At 38.6% G+C, this 23,425-nt stretch overlaps 1 protein-coding gene across 1 annotated transcript in view; it reads left to right on the plus strand.

Annotated features, from left to right (window-relative positions):
• DNER (delta/notch like EGF repeat containing) overlaps nt 1-23,425 on the plus strand; it is a 1,500,171-nt gene that overhangs the window by 1,151,990 nt on the left and 324,756 nt on the right. The window contains exon 9 of the mRNA XM_044070411.1: nt 17,513-17,635. Coding sequence (XP_043926346.1) covers nt 17,513-17,635 — 123 coding nt within the window. The remainder of the gene's footprint in view (nt 1-17,512; nt 17,636-23,425) is intronic.

Consider the following 23,425-nt stretch of genomic DNA (forward strand, 5'->3'; position numbering starts at 1 on the left):
TAGAAGGGTGTTGTTGCATTACATACATTTTTCCTCAACAATTTTTTTATTTTCAATTAAAATAACATTTACATAATATTTTAAATATCATTTTAAACAACTATATACAATATTTACAATAGCCTGACTTTCAATTATATACACTGTATGTTATTAAATATAGAATTAACAGATCAGTTATCAGAGATACAATATTTATTATTGCAGAGTGTCCCACAAATATATAACTTTCTTCCAAGGATTATTTACCAATCGCCTGGGATAGATTTGTAGTTCTTTGATTTTTGTTTCCATTGATGCAGTTGTCTTCAGTAAAGTGTAGAATTCTTCCAAGGTCAGGGGTGTATTTGAATTCCAACTTCTGGTTACACATTTCCTAGATTTAGCAAGTATTGTCCATAACAAATGCATATTTGTCTTATTCAGGTAGGGACCTTCATTTAAATTTAGTATAATCAATGCTTTAGTTAAGGTAAAGGATTCATTAAATAAAGCTTGTAAAAATGATTGATTCCATTCCAATATGATTTAATTTTATTACATTCATAAAAAAATATGAATCCAGTCTGCTTTATTTGACTTTTCACACCTCCAGCAAAAAAAATTGGTAGTAGTATTGATCTTTTTAATTCTATCTGGTGTTAAAAATGTTCTATGTAAGTATTTCCAGTTAAATATTTTCCAGTACTGTGTGTTAGAGGTGTAATTAACTGATAGTAAGATGTTAGTTTTAATTTCTTCTGTTAACTGCAATGACTGACCTTTTGTTAAGAACTGCCAGTATGATGCTTTGGGAATTGTTTTATATGTTATTAACTCTTTATATAGATTTGAAATGAAATCTTTCTTTTCACAACTATTATATATAAATTCATACAGAAAACTTATTAGATCTGGAATATCTTTAAATGAGGAATTATTAACTAATCTGCATAAATCTTGAATGTACATTAGAATGCGTTGTAAGGTTAACCAGTCCTGTGTTAGAATATTGTGAGCAGTTTTTATCATATCTATATCTAAAACATTTAATTTATTTACACATTGAAACCAGCATAAGAATCCATTTTGTTCCCAGGAGGTTATTGTTTCCCTATATATTTTGTGAGGAAAGTTCTTAGTGATGGTAAATGGGGTTAAAAGGTCAAACCAACGTTTTAGATCTATGTTTGCATTGATAAGTTTCCTAAAGGAATTGATGTAATGATTAATCAGTGTTGTTTTAGAAGGTTTTATTATATTATATTGTATAAAAACAGCAGAAATAAAACTGAGGTAAGGCTCCAGGCTTTAAAACATTTATTCTCCAGAAAAAACACAAAACACAAGTGCTTTCACCAAGTAGGCTTCTTCAGGTGTACTGAAATACATGCAGACATATCTATTTATACTGAATATCATGCGATTATCACAATCAGCTATTAAAGGCATATTATAAAACTTTATGCATAAATTCTTGTATTGCAAATACATAAATAAGTATTTAAAACACATATATACACTTATAAAACACATGGATAAAAATAAAAAACACATAAATAAAGAATATATATATTAGAAAATACATTCAAAGAAACCAACTCATCTATGCAAAGGTTTGTTTTTTAGAGTTGGTCTTAGGGGAATATTTTCATTCAGACCATGTCCTGTGGTTGCTCTGAGTCTAATTATCCATCTTACTTCTAAACTTTCAGTTTGTGTCTTGATATCCCCTCCTCTTATACTTACAGATATTCTGCCTATAGCCCTAAAAGAGAAAGTATGTTGCATACTGGTATCCCTAATGTGTCTTGCAAGAGCATTAGTGGGACTACCTTTCCTTATGTGGTACAGGTGTTCCCTAAGTCTTTCTCTAAAAGTTCTATCTGTTTTGCATACATAGAACTTTCTACAAGTTTTACATGTGGCAAGATAAACTATATGTTGGGAATCACATCTAGCATAGACACTGAAGTTAAAGGTCTCATTAGTGTCAGGGTGATGGAAAGATAAACTTGTATCTATATAACTACAAAAATTACATTTACCACAGGGTCTACTGCCTCTAGTGGTACTCAAAGTAGCATATTCCTTAGGATAACATAATTGTCTATGTAGAGACTTTAAATTCTTAAAAGTAAATTGTGGTCGTGCTCCTATATGTTTGCTAATTTGTGCATCAGAAGTAAGAATGTTCCAGTTTTTATTAATAATGTCAGTGTAAGACATTATATCCCTAGAGTAACTGAAACATAATCTCAAAGGTTGTGGATTGGATATATATCCCATGCTCTTATTGCTGGAAGTGGACTTAGAAAAATAAGGCTTAGCTTTACTATGCCTCAATTTCATAACATTCTGTAGCCCTTGATTTATGAGGTTAGATTCATAACCTCTATTTTTAACTCATCCTGTGTCTTACTGAGCTGTAAATCAAAGTCAGTATCAGTAGCATTTAATCTGGATGCTCTAAAAACTGGTTTTGTGCCACGTTCTTAAAAATAAACTGTGGATGCATACTGTCTCTACTAAGTAAGTTGTTAACACGACATTCCTTCCTATACAATTTAACATTAAAGTGTCCATCCAAATCCTGTAAAACAGTAACATCCAGGAAATTAATTTCACTATACGAATGGTTCACAGTGAACTTCAAGAAGGTCATGGTGGTAATGAGGTAATCAACAAAAGTTTTAAGCTCATCCACTGTACCTGCCCAAACCACAAAAAGGTCATCGACAAATCTACGGAAAAATCTTATCTTTAAAATCATCTTTCTCCAGTTTAACTTGCTCCCATCCCAGCATTACAGCATTAGCGTAGCTGTTGGCGCAAGAAGTTCCCATGGCTACTCCTTGAAGCTGCCAAAAGAAACTATCTTTAAAGATAAAAACATTATTTTCTAATACCAACCTTAATAACAGTCATACATATTCAATAAAACTACTGTCAAACTTACCACTGTCAACCAACAATTTGACTACGCTATTAATACCATAATCATTTGGTATGACAGTGAATAATGAGACAACATCACGTGTTACTAACAACAGTTGTGTATTACTGACTTGTAGTCTATCATAAGTAAAGGAGTACAAGTCTTTAACAAGCTGTTCAGTGTCTTTAAGAATATGACAGGTTTCATTGATCAAAGGTCTTAGTGTTTTTTTCTAAAAAGATAGAAACTGATTCAGTGCACCAATTTCAACCAGCTACTATTGGTCTCATAGGAGGATCTGTAAGGCTTTTATGCACTTTGGGTAAACCTTGAATGAGAGGTGTAGTGGGGCTGGAAATCAAAAAATAATTATAGAGACTAACATCTATCAAGCCTGTTGTGAACATTTCTTTCAATTGTTTGTGTACACTATCATACTTAAAACATATGCTTTACTTACAACTTTATAGAACGTGGCATCTCTCAACATTTCAGACATTTTTCTAACATAATCATCCTTATCTAGAATAATGATAGGCCCTCCTTTATCAGCAGGGTGTATCGTAATCATGGAATTGGTCTGCAAGCTCCTTAATGCTAAGCGTTCATCCTTACTTAGATTATGCCACTTCTTTACATAATTTTTAGTATTCAACTCATAAAAAACTTTATAAGCATCATCAGTGCATAGTTTTTCAAAAGCAGATAATAATGGAATCAATTGCAGTGTAAAGGCACTGGGTTTTCTAAAAACGGTGGCATTGCTATTTACTTCACTATCATATAGAACTTTCAGCATTAAGTTTCTGGTAAACAGTTTAATTTCAAGCACAATGTCTGCTGTATGATAGTCCATTGCTGGAATGAACGACAAACCTTTGTTTAAAACATTGTATTCAGCTTTAGTAAGTTTATGTTTAGACAGATTAATTACAAATTTTTCATATTGAGGAATGCTCTCTTTATATTGCATGGACTCACCAAAACGTCCATTTGTTTCCGTTTGTTCCTCGTCGTGCTTCTCCCCCTTGGCTCTTTCTGGTCTGTTCGTCCTCTGCCTCGACTCACAGACCTGCTCCTTGTCGATAATGGAAACTGTAGTCCCACAGGACGTGGACTGTCTAAAAAAGGTGGCGTTGCCGGTTGCAGCTCGTCATTTCTGTTCTGTATGCTCCCATTAATCTCACAATGCACCTGGATTTGGGTAACCAAGACTTTCTTCTTAGGGATCGCTGCTTCACTCGATGGACGGTCGCAAACTAAATCTGTGGTTGCTCGGCTCCTTCCATCCAAATCTTCTTGTAAGTTCTCAACAACATGATTCGTCATGATGGTGGAATCTCTCTTATTGTTGGTTTCTGTGAAATTCAAGGAAGTGTGGCTTGCCGAGTCAGTTTTATGGTTAATACCATTACTGTTAGTACCAGCTAAAGAAACTGCTCTCGGCCACATAAATACATGACCAGTAGAAAAATCCAAGATAGATAGTAGATAATGTATTACTGTATCTGTTCTGTGGTCACACATAGTGTTACATCTGTGCCTCATCATAGTAGTTTTTATATGATTCTCACCACTTATTGTCCTTATGCCTGGAGTACATCGTCTGTTACTCTAACTAATCATTATTATTCACTGCCCAATGAGAAGTATTTATTAAAATCTGAGGTGAAATCAAGCCTTTTGGTAACTTTTAGAATGCTAGAAGTTTCATACTATTCCCCCCTCTCTGGAAGAGGTTCTCCAGTTTGCAACTTGGCTTGGAAGTTTTCTTTACAGTGTCTGAATGCCCTCCCTGCATCTACATGGATTTTCCCTGAATGCAACAGTTTCTTCTTACCCTTCAATGACATGTAATACGTTGATTAAGAATCTTCCAAATGGTATGTAGGTATACAAACAGTGAGTAAGTGTGCATATATATTCTACAACTGACTGGTGCTCTATCCAGAAAGTGTTCCAAAGTCTTGCTTCAACTGGTTTCTGGGATAGACTTCACTGTTCACATGAACCTATATATGTTCTTCAATGAATATGTTAAAACTGAAAGTATGACCTTATGACTGTCTTGACTGTTCAAAAAAATGCAGTTTGGTCAACCTATTCAATGCAAGGAAATAGTATCCATACCTCTCAACTGCTTAGCACAAGAAATCTATGTGTGTGTGTGTGTGTGTGTGTGTGTGTGTGTGTGTGTGTGTGTGTGTGTGTGTGTGTGTGTGTGTCTTTCAGCTTTTCCCAGTTAGGGATCGCCACAGCGGAACTCCGGTCCGCTAATGATTGGCAGTAGAGTTTTACGTGCTGGCTTGCCCGGCCTAATGCACAACCTTCAACGAAGAAACGCCCATTCACGCATGTCATCACACAGTAGACACTCTAACTGAGAATCGAACGGGCAACGTCTAACTGTGAGGCGGCAACGCTACTGCAGCACCACCATCGCAGTATAATACCACAAATAATGGAAGGACAAAGACTAAAAATAGCAACACATTTTAAATAATGCTCTTATAAACCAAGAATGTTGCTACAATAAAAGATTTTTTTGTTAGTATACATTTCCTGATGGATATGAAGTCTGAAACTCAAATGTATGCCATTATTTAGGGACTTTAATCCTCACTGATTTACCAGAAAACCACACATTTTATGAGGAGCAGATCAAAAATATGAGGAAAAAATCTGGACATTCTGTGAAAATTTGGATAGCTGAGATGTATGAGTACCTCTTTAGTCAGCTGACATTTTCATTCAATTATTAGCTCATAAAATGGTAGACAAACACTACTTTATTTTACATTTAACATGGCCATTGTAGGCTTTTGCAAGTATCCTCATGCATGTACCAGTAGATGCCAAAATGGCCACTCCTGCCATGGTATGTCTGCTCCATGTCCATATGTCCCATGTTACTCTGTTTGTGTTGTAGGACATCCCACCGTCCCTGCAGCTGTTACACTTCTTCATGCAGACCATGTAGTTCACTATGACATAGTATACATGGTATGTGTCTATACCTGGATCATTGACGTACATATCCACTGAATGATGCCAAAGGTTACACACAGGTCTGGGAATGCCCTGGAGTAATGGTGGCAATAATCTGTACACATCACCCTGTGTGTCCCCACATATCTTGAATGCAGTGTCATCTGTCTTGGTAACTTCTGTGTAGCCTGGGTGGTGCTAACATGAACAGGAAATCCAGTGCTAATCAGAGATCCCAGAGGTCCTTACTGCCTCTCCACTGTCACATGTGCAGGAAGTATACGTCCTCCAGTATTAACAATGCTGACAGCACTACTATGTTTTCACTGTGCTGTATACATGGTGCCATTATTGTCAACCATAAGTGACCCACTGACTTCAAGCATGCACTGAACTGTTGTGCTGGACCCTCCATGAAAATATAAAGATAACATATATCTATGGGAATGTGTGAACAAAGGTGTCACTCCAAGAAACACACGGCAAATGTGCTACTACATTCCCATTATTTACTTAGAATATGAGCACATGCATACATTATAGCACAGTTTGCAGTGTTTACAAATCTAATACACCTGGAAAATAGATGTGTGTATTGCCCTGCTGAATAAACCATTCACAAAATTGCATGACTGAACAGCAGTAATGGAACATGGTATCACTAAACTATTGTATCCACTACAGACACTTGTTCAGGCATCATCAGCGTAGCTTCCATACCCAAGACATACCAGATATGAGAATTCTCTCACCTGCCCTAGACAGGATTACTAGGGATCTCTTCAACTCTGTGAAATGCTTTTGTGTTGGTGTCCCTATTCCTCAGTCTCCAGCAATATTTTTATTGCATTAAAATAGGCCTCATAACACATTGAGTTTGCTAATGAGGTGATTTAGTGCAGTCAGATTGAAGTCACTGCTCTAACTAGATGCATTACTAGCCACAGTCCTACCATGTTTGCCCCTGCCTGGTGCCATGCTGGGAGATCATGTGCACAAAATAATTATGAATGCACATTCATTGTGAAGCCTATAGTGTTAGCAAGTCATGTAAGTGATCCTTTCTATCATACAACCTTGCTTCCTGATGATGCAGGAGGAAAGTGGTAGTCATATGTGTACAGCCACACATTATAGTAGTGTTTCTAACATGGCTGCACACATGAGACTACTGTTTTCCCTCTTCATTCTTACATGTTGTATGGACATGTCTGCTTCAGAGCTTCTGACTGGTGCAGTCAAGACACCTTGCTGTGCAGAAATATAGGGAATAAATGCTGGGCTAATATGATGAACCCATTTATCAAATTATTTGGCATCAGCTTTTCAGTGGAGTGAGTAATACCACTGAAATCACCTACTTTGTTGGACAGTACTGACATAGCTACAGCAACATGAGGAGGTTTCACCTCAGACTATAGATGTAGTGTGTGTGAGAGAGAGATTCTTCCTCGGTAATCACTGTTTATATTGTTTTGCATCATATTTCTGAGTACTGCCTTCTGCTGTTCTTATCTTCTGTTTGCATGATTATATTGTGCTGATTACTGTTTGTTTTATATTTTATGGCATCAGAGGAGATGGCATTAGATTTGGAGGCCTGCCTAAGGAGAAGTGGCAGGCTGTCCTTGTGGTGTAACATGTGAACATTTGTCACTTAAAATCAATATGGAAGTGTCATATATATGCGTACTAAAGGGCTGTATTTTTGTTCTTTCTTTTTAAATTTGTTTTTCTTTTCTTTCCTGTTCTCTTTGTACTGGTCAAATGTGGTGCAGGATGGGGTCTGGTCATGGCCACCTGGCTTGAACCACACAGAGTGACTGCTGCTGATTCATCAATAGTTCCCCAGACACACTTCTCCACCTTGTGAAGAGTGCCTCTGTGAACACCTATCAGAACTGGAGAGAAGATACCTTCTTGGACTGTGTCCTAGAGGGTATTCCCTGGGTCTCCTGATGACAGGTCCGGTTATTAGTTATAGCTGAGGTGGGTCAACTGCTGGATGCCTGCAATGGAACCCTATAGTTGTTCCTTTTACAGTTCCAAGAGGTGTATGAGTGGGCACTGAAGGTGGGGCCTGCCCAATATTTCAGCCATTGAAGTAATACACATCTGGGTGGAATCTCATCTGAGTTGGTCAGGTAGAACCTATGTCCTACCCTAACCCAACCAGGATAGTTCTGTTCCTTGTGCATCTCTTCCCATGCCCTGTTTGTGATCCAGTCCTCAGCATCAATGCTTGTCCACTCTCTGTCTGTCTGTATCTCCCCACTGTTAACCCCTCATGTCCATGCCTCCCTTGCCTGTCTATCTTTATATTTTATGTTTGTTTGCTGGCCCCCCTGATACCTTTCCTATTCCCCCTCTCCCTCCCTGCATGTAGTTCTTACTACCATCCAGATCTAATCTTCTTCTAAAAAAAAAATTAAAATGGACAACAGCCCCTCCAAAATAATACCTGTCTTCTCCATACTCATTTTTCCTTTGTATTATCCTTGTGTGTGGTCCCCTGTTTACTGTTGCCCCATTTCTGGTTTCCTATATTTCCTTTCCTCTGCATCTGTATGATGAACTGTACTGGTCCCCTGCAGCCTGCCCAGAGTACCTGCATAGCAGCCTGAGTGGCTTCAGTGTGCATGTAAAAGCACATAGCATTGTGCACACCACCTAAGTATGTCAGTCACATGACCACCCATCAACGGCCATCAGCTCCTTTCCTCATTCACTGGGCCTTCTGGCCCTGCATTATACTCTTCTGGGCTATTCCAGACTAATGCCTGGTTTAGTGAGGAGATCAAGGACACTGGTTCAGTACTGTACTGCTGCTGGGGAGTGTTTTTACTATTTCCCCATCCCATATGTATGAGCAGTAGCATCTCAACGATAAAATGTGTAGTGGGCATCTGTGCTGATCTGCCCCTCACTTCAAAGACATCATAGATGTCAAATTAATGTTAGCAGGATGCCACATCCACCCTCATCACCACCCAGTTGTTTCCCCAGTCTCAGCTTCCCTCTGTCCCCATGCCCATCCTTCCCTGCCGGTGCAACTTATGCCTGAACTGCTAACCCACCCCGGGTAATCTGGAGAATAATCAGGGCCTAACCATGGTCATGATACTTTACTATACAGCTCTTTCCCCAGCATGACAGTGCTATCCTAGATGTCAAACACAGCTAATCAGCTCCACGTTATTCAGAAATACTCAATCTGGTTTCTTTGGTGCAGCGTTACTACATTACATACCTTTCTGAATACTTCCATTCATCTTTCTACATGGTTTACTCGTGTATCTCAAAAGAACGATATGCAAGTTTTTTGTACCTATAATGAGCTTTGATTGAAAAGGTATCATCATACCAGCTGTTCTATTAAGGTAGCTAATATGCGAATAAACAGATATTTAATAGTCCTAATGCATGCTATGGCAATGGTTAAGTTTTCAGTGGAAGATATCAAATTTTGTCTTCTGTCTGACTTTAAGTTTGAAGGATAAGTTCAACTTATGTTGCCTAAATGGTGAAAAGCAGCCATCTTATTCACCCTGAGTACGTCAGCAAAAGCAACCTTTAAAGCACAGAAACAATGTATGTGCACAACGGTAAATGTTTAGCTTTAGCCAAAACTTTATTTGCAGCAGGCACATAAAAATAGCTTTTTTCCTACCCAGAAATGGATAAGTGTTATCCTTCTTACCACTACAGTCAACTCCAAGGCTTCCATAGTCTCTCCTGGCTAGAGACGGACAGCCAAAATGTAATTATCTCCATTGTGGGGGTGAATTATTAGCTATTCAGGAACACATTTTTTCTATACTTACTGTCAAGAGTTTTTAACAGAAACATAGATGGTGTAAACACAGTTCTCTGCTATATACTAAAACTGTTTTATTACCATTCCTATTTTTGTAATAATTATGCCTATATACTGTTTACTGAACTACATCAAATCTGAGTTGGGCATGAAGGTGGTCATTGCACCCTAATCTAGTAAACATGCATACATGAATACACAAATAAACTACAAAGCATAATAGCTCCCTTTTTGTTAGCATGTGATGTCTGAAATATACCTCTGGTTGCTAAAACTTAAGAAGAATAACTGAGGTTTAAACATTCAAAGGAGACTTCTCCAAACCACATAAGGAGACAACTGGTGAATTTTACATGCCTGCCCTACAGACAAAGAAATCTGATAACTGCATATAGTAACTGTGAACAATCTTAAACCAAGCACAATGATCATGCATTCCTCAAGGCTTTACATCTGCTGATGCATATGTTTTGTTTATTTAGTAAAGTGATACAGCTCACTGTGATGTCCTTCTATCTCTCTGTTGCAGTATTCATTACAATAGGGGACCTCTGTCAAGGCTTGACTGACATCCGCCAGTATACCAAAGCTTTTAAATTGCTTTAAGGTATGCTGTACATCACGCATATACTCCTCACATAGCATAGGGCATAAAGGTGACATGCTGACATATCAACCTCTGAACTTCTTTACCACCATTCCAAAAGCCATCTCTTGATCATCGGTCAGAATGCCGGTTCTGTTGCTGGTTCACCAGATATGTGCACTATCAGGGTTTATTGTATCTTATCTTATCTTTCTTTTTATATTTTCTTGCTTGTGGGCTCTCATGTCATCCAAGAAGGGTAAATGCCAGTGTGGGAGACAGATTCCCCATAAAGACTGTCACAAGCACTGCTTGTTTTGCCTCGGTTCTTCCCATGATCATATGTACTGTTCAATCTGTCAGGTCTTTCTTCCTAAGACCCTCCATAGTAGGCATTCTATTTTGGCTTAGTATCTGGAGAATCAACATCTTAAGCTCTTAGCTAAAGACACAAAGGTACTTCCCACTCTGAGGGTAGCTATCCATGAAGAAGAAGGCCAGGAAAGCTAGTCCAGATTCTTCTGCTGTTCAGCCTTTGCTGGACATCTCTCCTGAGGCAAGTGAAAGCCTGGAGGTTCACCTGGCTCCATTGTTGTATTCTTCGGCCATGACAGATTTGGAGGCTGGTAGAGATCTGACCTTAGGAACATCCATGGAGGACTTGCAGACATCCACGTCAGACATTCAGGGGGAACTGCAGCTGATTATTTCTGAGGGGCCTAGGGGTGTTCCCCAAATTTTGGTTAGATAAGGAGTCACTACTATAATTATTGACTGACGTCCGAGATCAGAGCCTTCTACATTTCATAAGGTGGACGTCCCCTTATAGAAAAAGCAGAAAACTCCCAGCTGCTAAGGACCCACAGAGTGAATGACACAGTTTCAATCAAGGGATGTTTAATGCTTTGATGGCTTTAAAACCTCCTCAGGTAGTTTCAGTTCCAGCTCCTCCTTGGTCCTCTACTCCCCTTAAAAGATGCAGGGAACATGAATCCTCTGAGAAGAAGGCAGATTCAGATACGGAATCCCTTGCTGGCCCCTCTCAGATTCCTTCTCCTTTAGATTATGGTTCTGAGGAGGAGGAATCTACTGATCCTAATATTCCTTTTGAGGTAATTTCTTTTGGGAACACACTCTCTAGAATGATGCAGTTTTTTAAATGTGGTTTTCCTCAGGTTTCTGAAGTACAGAAAAAAGTATTATGAGCTCTTGCAGATGGATTCTCCCAGACCTTCTTCTGTCCCTCCTATTTTGGCTGCCTCATTGGATGCCTTTTCTAATGCCACTAAGGCTCATGACACCCAGCCCCCTGCCCCCAAGAAACCTGATAGGTTTTTAAAGGGTGCCTTAGAACTGTACAATTTTTACAAGTACCCTTCTGCTGACCCCTTCTGACAAGCCATTTCAATTGTTACCGTCTCTTAAATGACTGTCTTCTGATAAAGATGGCAGAACCATGGAAATGTTAGGGAAAAAGGTTTACACCTCTGCTACTTTAGCTTAGGGGTATCAGTTATCAGATGCATATGTCCAGGTACATGTTGGCTCTTCTTTCCTAGGCCTGTCAGGTAATTTCTCATCTTCCAGAATCTGAAGGGAAGACTTCTGCTCTTTCCCTTTTGGGGACTTCCTCCATTCCATCAGGTGTAATTATGATGCAGCAGATGCTTCCTCTAGGGCTGCAGCTTTTAGGTCTTTGATGAGGAAGTATTATTGGTTTCAGCTTCAACCTTTGCCTGATAATATTAAGGTTAAGTTGATGGATGCTCCTCTGGATAATAAACACTTGTTTGGTGAAGCTGCTGCTGCTTTGTTTACATCTCTTCAGGATGAGGACAAGAATTTACAGGAACGTAAACATGTTTTTGTTTCTTCTGTACCTAAGTTTTAGAGAAATTACCCTAACAAGCCATCTTTTGTTCATAGATAATCTCACTCTCCCCCAAGAGCAAGAAAGGTGGGAAGCGGGCTCCTTCTGCTAAAGCTAGTCAGACTTCACTGCTCCAGAGTCTCCTTTTCCTGATAAACCAGGTGTTATCTGAGTATCCTATTCTTCCCAGCCACATTCCTCTTTCTCTTTGCCTTTCTCTATCTTTCCCTATTTGGTTAAAGATTACTCAGAACTCCTGGGTTCTGTCCATTATCCACCAAGGGTATTTTATGGTCTGAAAATCTCTTCCTCCTTTTATGGGGATTCCTCAGCCCCCTCAGGAACAGCTGTCCTTCTTTGCAGGGGTGCTTCTGGATCTCTTGACTCAAGGATCTATTCAAGATGTTCAGTTTCCCAAAGGGGGAGGGGGGTTTATTCCAGAATGTTCCTAGTACCAAGGAAAGAGGCTACTTGGAGACCAATTTTAGACCTCTGTCATCTAAATACATTTTTGAAAATTCCCAGTTTTCAAATGTCCCCTCAGACTTTGCTTCATCCGGCTTATATGGTGTCTCTGGATATCAAGGATGCTTATCTCCATATATCAATTCATCCCCCTTTCAGGAATTTTTTACATTTCTCTGTTGCTTCCTAGCATTTTCAGTTCTCTGCTTTGTCCTTTGGCCTTCCTACTGCCCAAAGGTATTCATCAAATGCCTCATTCCTGTGATAGCTTTTTGCAGGCTACAGTGGATCCAAGTCTTTCCCTACTTGGACAATCTCCTGTTTCTGGCATCCCATCCAGAGACCTCATTGCAAAATCTCCATTTTACTGGTTCCCTTCTGAAAAGCCTAGAGTTCAATATAAATTTCAGAAAGCACTTTCTGACTCCTTTTCAGGATCATGTCTTTCTGGAATACAGGATCTAGACTGTGCCTTTGCAGGCATCCATGCCTCCTTCCAAGGCCCTAACTCTCATTTCCTTTCTTCAATACCCTCTTCTTCTGGCTTCACTAATAGCCAGGGAATTCTGGTGCTCATGGCCTCCATTATTCCTATGCTCCCTTTGGCCAACCTTCACATGAGAATGTTTCAGTGGTTCCTGAAGTCAGTTTGATTTCAACATGCTCTTCCCCTCATATTTGTAGTTCCACTTCTGCCTTGTCTCAAGAAGGAGCATCAGTGGTAGACTCAGCAGTTGACTCTCAATCCAGTGTTCCCTTTTCATCCACCTCTTCCCTCTCAGGAGCTGTTCACATATACCTCAGATATGAGATGGGGAAAACCATGTGGCTTCCTAAAGTTTCAGGGGTTTGGGCCCGTCAGTAGGAAGAGCACATCAATGTCAAAGAAATGAAAGTTCCTCTACTGGCTCTTCAGGTTTTTCATCCTTTCTTCTGCCCAGGACCTCTCAAGGCATTTAGAGACAATGCCACAGTGATGTGTTATGTAAACAAATGGGGGGTACAAAGTCCTATCTTCTTTGCTGGCTGGCACTCCTAGTGTGGGATGTTGCTCTTCAGTATTAACTGACTCTTCATGCAGTTTACATTCCCTCAGATCAAAACATTGTGGCAGATTCTCATAGCAGGTCCACAACTCAGTTCCTTGAATGGATGCTTCACAGGGATGTGTTGCTGGACATTGTCCACCAGTGAAGTACTCATCAAGTAGATCTTTTTGCCTCTCCACTGAACACACAAATGTCTCTGTTTTGTGCCAGATTCACAGGTCATATGTTTTGTAAGGTGGGCACCCTATCTTTTTCTTGATAGGGGATTTTTCTTTATGCCTTCCCTCCACTTCCTCTCATTCCAAACGTCCTGTTCAAAATTCAAAGGATGCTCCAAAAATCTTGCTGGTGACTCCCTTATGGCCGAGATGGCATTGGTACCCTCTTCTTCTGCATTTTGCCAAGGGCAATCATCACAAGTTACCTTACAGGGTGTACCTACTTAAACAAGATGAAGGATCTCTCATCCATCCCCACCTGTCCATTCTTCAACTGACACTGTGGGTGATAGGATTTTGATTCCACATAGACACGTTTTTCTAAGGATGGGCTCAGGGTCCTGTAGGAGGCCAGGAAACCCAATACTAGGAAATCCTACTTATTCAAATGGAAGAGGTTTTCTGTTTGGTGTCTTTCTCATAACTTGGATCCACATTTTGTGGATGTTCCTTTGGTTCTTTCTTATCTGTGGGAACTGCCCAATACTGGGTTGGCTAATTCGTCTGTTAAGGCCCACTTATCAGCTATCTCTGCTTGTCTGTCGTTATCACCTCCTTTAGCTTCTAGATTTAAAGCCAAACACTTTCTTAAAGGCATCTTACATATTACGCCTCCAAGGAAGCATGTTCCTCCTCCCTGGATGTTAATTTTGTTTTGGAAAAATTGACCCAGGTTCCTTTTGAGCCTGTAGCTTCAGCTTCCTTGCAACATTGCTCTTGGAAGACTATACTTTTGCTAGCCCTTACTTCTTCTGGATGGGTGTCTGAGCTTCAAGCCCTTATGGCTTGTCCTTCTTTTTTGGTTTTACATAAGGACAGGGTGTTCCTTCGTACTAATCCTTCTTTTATGCCCGAGGTGATAAATGAGTTGTCCCTTAATCAGTCTATTCATTTCCCACTTTTTTCTCTGTAATCTGCTAGTGAGAAGGTGCTGCACATGTTGGATGTGCATAGACAACTCAGATATTATTTAGCTAAGACTAAGATTTTCCATAAATCTGAACAACTCTTTATTTCCTTTAATCCTAGGTCCTCAGGATTGGCTATGTCCAAGCAAACTATTTCTTCTTAGATTTCTAAAGCCTTTTCTTTTTGTTATTCCTTTCATGGCAAGAGCCTTCCTCCTTCTGTTAAGGCTCATTCTTCTAGAACTGTGGCTTCTTATGATGCTTTTTTTCAAGGGTTTGGATACTAACTCTGTTCATGAAGGAAGCTACCTGGACTTCTGTGCATACCTTTACTAAGCATTACAACTGGATGTCATATCCAGGGTTAGAGCTGGTTTTGCTAGGACCATTCTTCTTGGGTTCCTAGAAGGGTCTATTGCCCCTTCCTCTTCCCTGTCGTCTTCCTGAGCTTTGGCACTCTCCCTCATGTTAAGAATACTGCAACAGTGAAATGGAAGCACATAGTACAGTTGTGTAAGACCTTACCATAATGACAGATGTCCTCCTCTTCAGGGTTGCAGTATTCTCTACCTCCATCCACCCCTTTGTCTATTTCTTTTCTGGATGTAATGATTACCTCTCTACTCCTTAGACTGGCATTCTTACTGGGGCTCTCAGTTCTGAGATTGGTGCATCCAGACGTGTAGTTATGACATACACTACACGAGGAGCATACATTTGACAAATGGCATACTTTAAAGCAAGCTAAAGGCTTAGGTATGCTGGCCGGATGTCAAGCAGCACTTGGCAGGGGATTCCTATTGTAATGAACACTGCAGCAGTGAAGAGAAGGACATTGACCATTACGGTAAGATTTTAAACCGCTATGCTTTCTACTGTAATGTCTAAATTTATTTTATTGTTTATTTACTAAACACTATTACAGTTTAGATGAGATAAAAACTGAAAATGAATTAAGTAAGAGAAATATAAAGGGTTGTTTTTGTAATTAGCATGCATAAACAGCAATACATGAAACAGGATATGTCATACAAGTAATATAATCAAAATAAAATACAGTGTATATTAAAAAAATTAGAGGGGTTGGACATGAGTGCTACAAGTCTGAAAACCTGAAGGTAGGGCAAGTGTATTTTGCTTCACACAGGCTTATGCACGCATGCATTTACATACACATGTGCAAACACACACACACACACACACAAAGACACACACACACACACACACACACACACACACACACACACACACACACACACACACACACACACACACACACACAGTCTGAGTTTGTGTTTTATCTAAAATGGGAATTGTTTTTGGGTTAAAGTATTAAGTATTGAAAACAGTGGATAATTAAGTGTTTCAGGTTCCAAGCAGGTAATATGAGAATTACGTATAATAATAAAAAATAAATAAAAAAATAAATCAAAATAAATATAAAAAATAAAATAAATAATAACATGTAAAATGTTAAATGTTGCCTCATTGCTTAATGAGGAAATAGCAATAAGAAAAAAAAACAATGCATGAAGTGCATGTTATTGAAAACTGTAATTCCTAGTGCTGATTCAGAGAGTGTGGGAAATGCCTCTGGAATGAAGCTTTCTTGCCCCTTTAGATCAATTGAGGTCATGTCACAACTCGTTCCTCCCAGTTTTCACTCCTCTACCTTGTATATTAGTTAACCACTTTGGAACTCTTTGGTCACCAATGAGTTTTATTATTTTCAAAGCCCATTTTCTAAGAAATATTAATATGCATTGATTACCTGATTATGGGTGGCTCAGCCTCCCTTTGCCTTTGTTATATTTAACCACTATCGAAAGATAAATAATGGAGTCATATTTAATTGTTATTTAGCAGTTAAGTAGTACTGATATTATATGCAGTAGAAATAAACTGCATATAATATGCAGTTTATTTCTACTGCATATAATATACATTGAACATAAACTATAGCCATAACAAATAATTTTGTGTTGTAAATTGACAAATATAAGGTGGTGGTGCTGCGGTAGCATTGTCGCCTCACAGTAAGACGCTGTCCGGTTCGATTCTCAGCTAGAGCGTCTTCTGCGTGGAGACATGCATGAATGGGCGTACCTTCGTTGAAGGTTGTGCGTCAGGCCTGGCAAGCTGGTACGTAAAAATCAACTGCCAATCATTAGCGGACCGGAGTTCTGCTTTGGCGACCCCTAACCGGGAAAAGCCGAAAGACACAACACAACATTTAGTAAACCATAAACAGCTATGGGCAGTAATTTGCTCCCCACTGCCACTGATTTTTTTTTTTTTATCATGATGGTGAAACCCGAGTAAGAAATGTTATCAGACTGTATACAAACCATCTTCACCTACGGGTGACAGAGCTTTACTGGGACCATGCAATGGAGCCATTTAATAATGCTATCATTTCCATGTTCTGTACCAAGTCATTACTGGAAACTGCATTCAGCTGCTTGTAAGTCTAATGGATTTGTACTGGGTCTGCATAAATTATTGTAAGTGAGCAGATATTTACGATTTATTGTCTTGTTGCTGAAGTAAATTGAGCCTCAGTGTTAAGCTGGTTGCCTGTGTATAACATTGCTACTGTAAATGTAATATTGCGTGGTTATATCATCCTTTCTCTTTTCACTAAGCTGCACATCCTTCTTACATAGTGTGTATCATCTTTGTGTTCCCCTTTAGGATACCATGGCTTGTATTGCGAAGAACAGTACAATGAATGCCTCTCATCTCCTTGTCAGAACTCTGCGACCTGTAAAGACTTGATCAATGGCTATGAATGTGTGTGTCCAGCTGAATACGAAGGTAGGTCAGGCATCTGTGTGGACAGCCATGCTGTCCCAATGCTGTCAGCAGAAGGTTTACACTTTAGAGCTTTACAAGATCAGTACTAATATCTGCTTTAATTTCTAAAATCTTTAATATTTATTTATAAAACATTTATGGTTGCAAAAACGTTGCTGATCCTGTGAAAAATAACATAAATGTCTGCAGCTTCTCTAATTCTGAGGAAATTATGCAATTAGTTAAGCTTAAAATAACACTAACAATTGTCTAATCAGTTGATTTATTTCTGAAACTTATGAAGTGATTCCTCTTTTCATAACTTTTCTGCTTACCATTTAAATTACAGGTTATATCACACAGAAGACAAATAAAAAATGACCTTCATGTGTAATATTTCCATTTCCACCCACAAAAACTGAGGTCCAAATTTTCTGCACTTTATAGATGGAATTGTCGGTCAGAATCATATAACAGTTTAAATTATTATTTATTTTATGGGACATGTTCCTTTAACAAAATATTGGGTACCTGATCTGTTTCAGGAGCTATTATAGATTTTAAAATGCAGTGGGAGGCTTTGTATTTGTTTATTCCTAATACCATAGTCTAAAGGCAGTGATAACAAGATTTTTGCATTAATTAATCACAATATCAGACATATTTTAACCACTTTCAAAACATTACTCTAGATAAAAATATCCAGTACCTCAACATACTCTTTACTATTTCCATTTTTTTAACTGTTTTATTTGCCATGAAATCTACAGGATAAAGGGAGACCGCCTTACATAACGTAGCCTGAGTTAACATTTTCTACTAGAATTATAATTCTTCAGGATTATGACAATGAACACCTGAATTATGGTACTTATTTCTGCTGTGGGAGTTTATGATTTTGAGCAAAGAAAAGCAAGTATTTTCTGGGTATCATCAAATCACCTTCTGACACTCATTTTCTCCTCAAAGAAGTAGATCAGACCATTGATTAGTGTGGTAATCAGGGGCTAAGCTTTAATGCTAAGAATTGCAATATAGTTACTTTTACAAAATGTAGCACTCTCACCCCATTCCATATTGACAGCACTCCCCTCAAATGTGTACAGCCATCATAAATCCTGGTACTTGTTTTGATAATGAACTTTCTTTCATCTACCATATCTCAGCTGTGGTCAGAAAACTATCATGTCTTGTGCAAATTAACTTTTCTTTGATCACCATGTCTCAGCCATGGCCAGAAAATTATTTGGTGTTGCACAACCTATCCATCAAAGAACTTCCTCTAGGTTAAAAGAAGTTATAGTTCTGTTTTATTCATCCATCTGTCCAATAACTGTGTATAATGCCCTACTGACCGTGTACCTCTCTAAGCAACCAGACTGACTTGAAAGGCTAAGTATTCCTCATGCTGATAAAATTTAAGATTGGGCAGTATGAGTCTAGCCACTTGGGGCTGAGAATATTGGCTCTAGGTGATGGTCACTGCTGATGAGACATCCTAACCCCATGTGTAAAAATAGGAAAAAGGGGGGATGTAGATAGATAAATTGATGGATGGATGGATGGATGGATGGATGGATGGATGGATGGATGGACGGAGCAATCTGGGTTATCCCGAAAGATAAGTAATCTACCTCTACTCTGTTACATATTGGCTGCTGTGGAGAGATCTTTGTTTATTTTCTGTGCTTTAAAATATCCCTCACTTTACTAGTTGCACAACAATATTCATGCTCTAAAGAGCCCCAACATCACTTCCACATTAACAACACCTGCTGGTGAAGTAAGTTGTTAACTGAATGCTGCTCTTTATCTTCACGGGGGAGGAGATAGGCATAAGACATTAAATGAATTTAAATTTTATTTAATTTTGTAATGAAATACCCTACTCATAGTGTTTTAAACATCGACATATCATGACGGCATCTTTTATAAATTTGTATTCTTGCAGAAACTAAAAGAATAATAGAATTTAATTAATACACATTGTGCAATATTCTTTTTCATTATCCATTTGAGATCTTTAAATTTTACTATTTAAATATTAAAGAGCTTATCCCTTTAAATATTTAATTGATCAACTGAAGAGATTGTATTTAAATGCTGTTTTACTAAGAATATGACTTTTTACTCCCTGCGAATGCATACCACTTAAGTGTTAAGGAAGAATAAAATTTTCTTTCCAGTTGTTAAGTCTGACTAACATTAGTCCAACACATCCCCTTTTTTCCTAATTGATTCCTGTTACTCTGCAAACAAAGCAACTCTCAAGCAGCCTTCAAAACCAGACATAAGGATGTCTGGGAGACTATGAATTCATGTCTGAGGTATGTGAAACAGAGAAAACTAACTCACTTATAATACATTTGGTTGATGCAGCTAAGCTTCACAATGTTCAGTTTGGACATACTTTTAGTATCAACATAAGAGACTGTGACCCTATTAATATATAGGAGGGATTTATATTGTGTTTCCTATGGTAATCGGAGTGAGTGGTAATACTATGAATCTGAATTGCTGAAAAACACATTTAATGATAAGCAAACAAGCTTTATTTACAGAGGGAGATTGTGGTGAGAGCCCTCCTCACCTCCAAGTTATATTTACAAACTCCATGGTCTCACACTGTCTTAAAATGGAAACCTCAATGATTGCTGAATGTAGTTTTCAGAAATTTGGAGGCATAGTATAGGTACTCACTGTGACTATCATCTGCAAGCCAACTGGCTCCCTAAGTGAGGTACAGGAGGTAGGAAGAACAGACCAAGGGATAAGAAATATGTCTTATTCCAAAGAGATGTAGAAATTGATATATACATATATATATATATATATATATACACACACACATACATATATACACACATATACATGCATACATACATGACAAAAGGTTCTAAATAACTGTAAAAATGAGGAACAGAAGAGAACTGGGTAGGAGACCTAAAAATGACTACATAAGCTGGCAGGTGACAGGGAAGAGTAGATTTCCAGTGATCAGAGACTTACTTAATCACAAGGATATAAGGTTGGTAGGAATATAAGAATGGAGTGAATGAATGACAGCAAAATTAGATATAGCAAGCCAGGAAATTATAAAGCTTCACAAGGATATAAGAGAGGGCACACCTGTTGTTACTTTTTGGTTCCTATTACATGATAGGTGAAACTGCAGCAGAGGTACAGGGAATGGTAGGGGAAGTGGATAGACCTTACTGAGAACTTGGGATTGCACTGGCCTTTCTGGAGGGTCTGCCTGTGGTCATCAAGAAAATATAAGATCTGGGAATGCAATACCAATACCTGGGTCAGAAACTGAACTGCTGATCAAGGATTTAGACTAGTGAGAATGAATAGTCAAATGAAAACCTCTGTACTTCTGATAGACGTCACCTCTCCTGATAGGAGGGCATTGGGGACACCTGGGTGGAGAGGTACATGAGAACAATTACATGAGTAAAATTAATATGGAGGAATGGGGAAGGGAAGGGTGGGGAGTAGACTGATTGGAAGACAAAAGAATGCCAGGAAAAGGACTAGAGTAAACAAAGAGCAACACACAGGAACATACATCAATCAGTGGGCAAGGAGGTCAATACTACTGAGGGTGGCACTGACATAATGGTTAAGGTGTTTACCTCACAGATACAAGGTACAGGGTTTGATTTCAACCAGTGGTTATTTTCCTGTCTTGTAAAATTCTGCAGATTGTCTGAAGAATGGTAGCCCAGTATTTACCTATGAATCTATAACCGTATAGGTAGTTGCAGGTTTTTAAGTGCATAGGTAGCTAGCAGGCTGTTGCTCCATGCCATACTCTTCCATGAAGTTTTTAGCCCTTATTCTTTCAGAATGAATAACACAGAGATGAGCAGACTATATACATGTTGCACCTTTCCATGAGGGATAAGTATGCTAAACCAGGGGAGAATTTGTGGTTACACATCCATTCATACAGATTACTTCTGAATACTTTAAGAGAAGTACTTTGTTTTATGTGGACAGTAAGACAATTCCAAGGATGTGGTATTCTGTGTAATACATATCTATCCCTCCAACTTGTTTGTTTAAGTTGCAAAAGAGATTTAGATCTCTTGAGTGGGTGTTTGTAATCCCATTTGACTTGCAAATGTGCAGTGAGTCTGATAGAATAGGGTCTGATATGGCTTTGTACACAAGGCAGAGATTTCCCTTCGGTAGCCTGTTAGAGTCCCCAAAGAGGTACAAAGTCTTCAGATGGCCTACATATTTTTTAGGATTTAGGCCATTGATTTTCCTACTAAGAAAGCATTGTGGATGTTTGTGTTGTTTCAGATGTTTGGACAAGTAAAGACCAAAGAGGGCATTATAATCAATGGTCGGCCTGAGTGATGATCAAATCCCTGGATCTGAACATCATACCGTTTAGTAATAAACTGTGCAGTGAAAAAGTACTTTATTACAGTAGTAGATACATGATGATCAAAGAAATGCTCATTGTCTACATGGGTCCCCCAGGTCATAACTACTCGATTTCTTTCTTGGGGAAGGATAGAATTAAACATGTCCTGGCATTCAGTTTTTAATCCATGGTTCTGACACCAGTTGTTGGTTTGGGAAAGGCCCTCTTGGAGGATTTTTATGCCTTCTGGAAAGTTTATGATGGCACTCATTTTACATTCATTTGCAGATTTGGTCCACCATAAACCCTTCAGAATAGCTTAGACCTCCAAGAATAAATGGCAAAGAGGTGTGTGCCATGGCTAGTGATAGGTCTTTTGGAGGAGGTAGAAGAGCCTACCCTAATTTATTGGTTCTGTTTTGAGCCAATTTGCTATCCAAGGAGTTAAAGAGAGATTAACATCTAGCTGGGATAGTTTATCTATGATACTTAACTGCGGGATGGTGTTGAACACCTTTGCAGGGTCTAGATATGCAATGCATACATTTTTGTCCTCATTCACTACTTCAGTAAGCTTTTTAAAAAAATTCTACCAGTTTAAGTAGGCAGGATTGGCACTTAATAAATCTGAATTGGCTTGGGCCTTAAGTTCATAGGTCACATATGCTTATTTATTATTTCCATGATAATCCTTCCATAGCTTGATAATAAGGGTGGTCAGACTTAAGAGTCTGTAATTCCCTGGGTCAGTTGATTTCCTGCCTTTGTGCAAGGGGATGACAGTAGTTTCCTCCAGTTATCCTTCACAAAGCATGTGGTGTCATTTACTATTAGTACTACACAGCGCTGGGCATTTTCTATAAGCTTTCAAACATACTTAAAGAAGATTTTGCAGATGTCCTTTGCCTGGGTGGCAGATTTTACCTCATATCTTGCTTTGTTTGATTTGATCAGGGTCCAGAGTTCCCTCTGAAGTTTAACAAGCGTTTTTTTTTCTATCTTGACAGTTACATTTATTTGTAAGGGCAATGAGTTTTTTTTTTCTTTTATTATAGACATTATTTATATTGGGCTGCATCAGAGGGGTTAGTTTTTGAATTTAACATTGTATTTACTTCTGGGGTGCAGATGCATCTATGCAATTAATCAAACGTGCATTGAATTTAGCAGAAAAAGATTCTGCATAAGCAGAGAAGTCAATGAGCTGGAGGGAGAGGGGTGAATTCAGTCAGGTCTTCACTCAGTTTCATCAGATTAGCCTTGGCATGATCTCTGAATACTGAGCTTCTGGCCTCAGTCTTAAGGTGAATGTGACTGATCTGTGGTCCAGTTTGCCTAGACAGGGAATAACATATTGGTGAGTACCAAATCCAAGATTTTATCTCCCCAGTTAAGATGTGGACTAGCTAATCCAGAGAGTTTGTGTTGAT

This window comes from Protopterus annectens, chromosome 4.part1 (genome assembly GCF_019279795.1).
Source record: "Protopterus annectens isolate FY-2018-M chromosome 4.part1, PAN1.0, whole genome shotgun sequence".
In the NCBI taxonomy this organism is placed as follows: Eukaryota; Metazoa; Chordata; order Ceratodontiformes; family Protopteridae; genus Protopterus; species Protopterus annectens.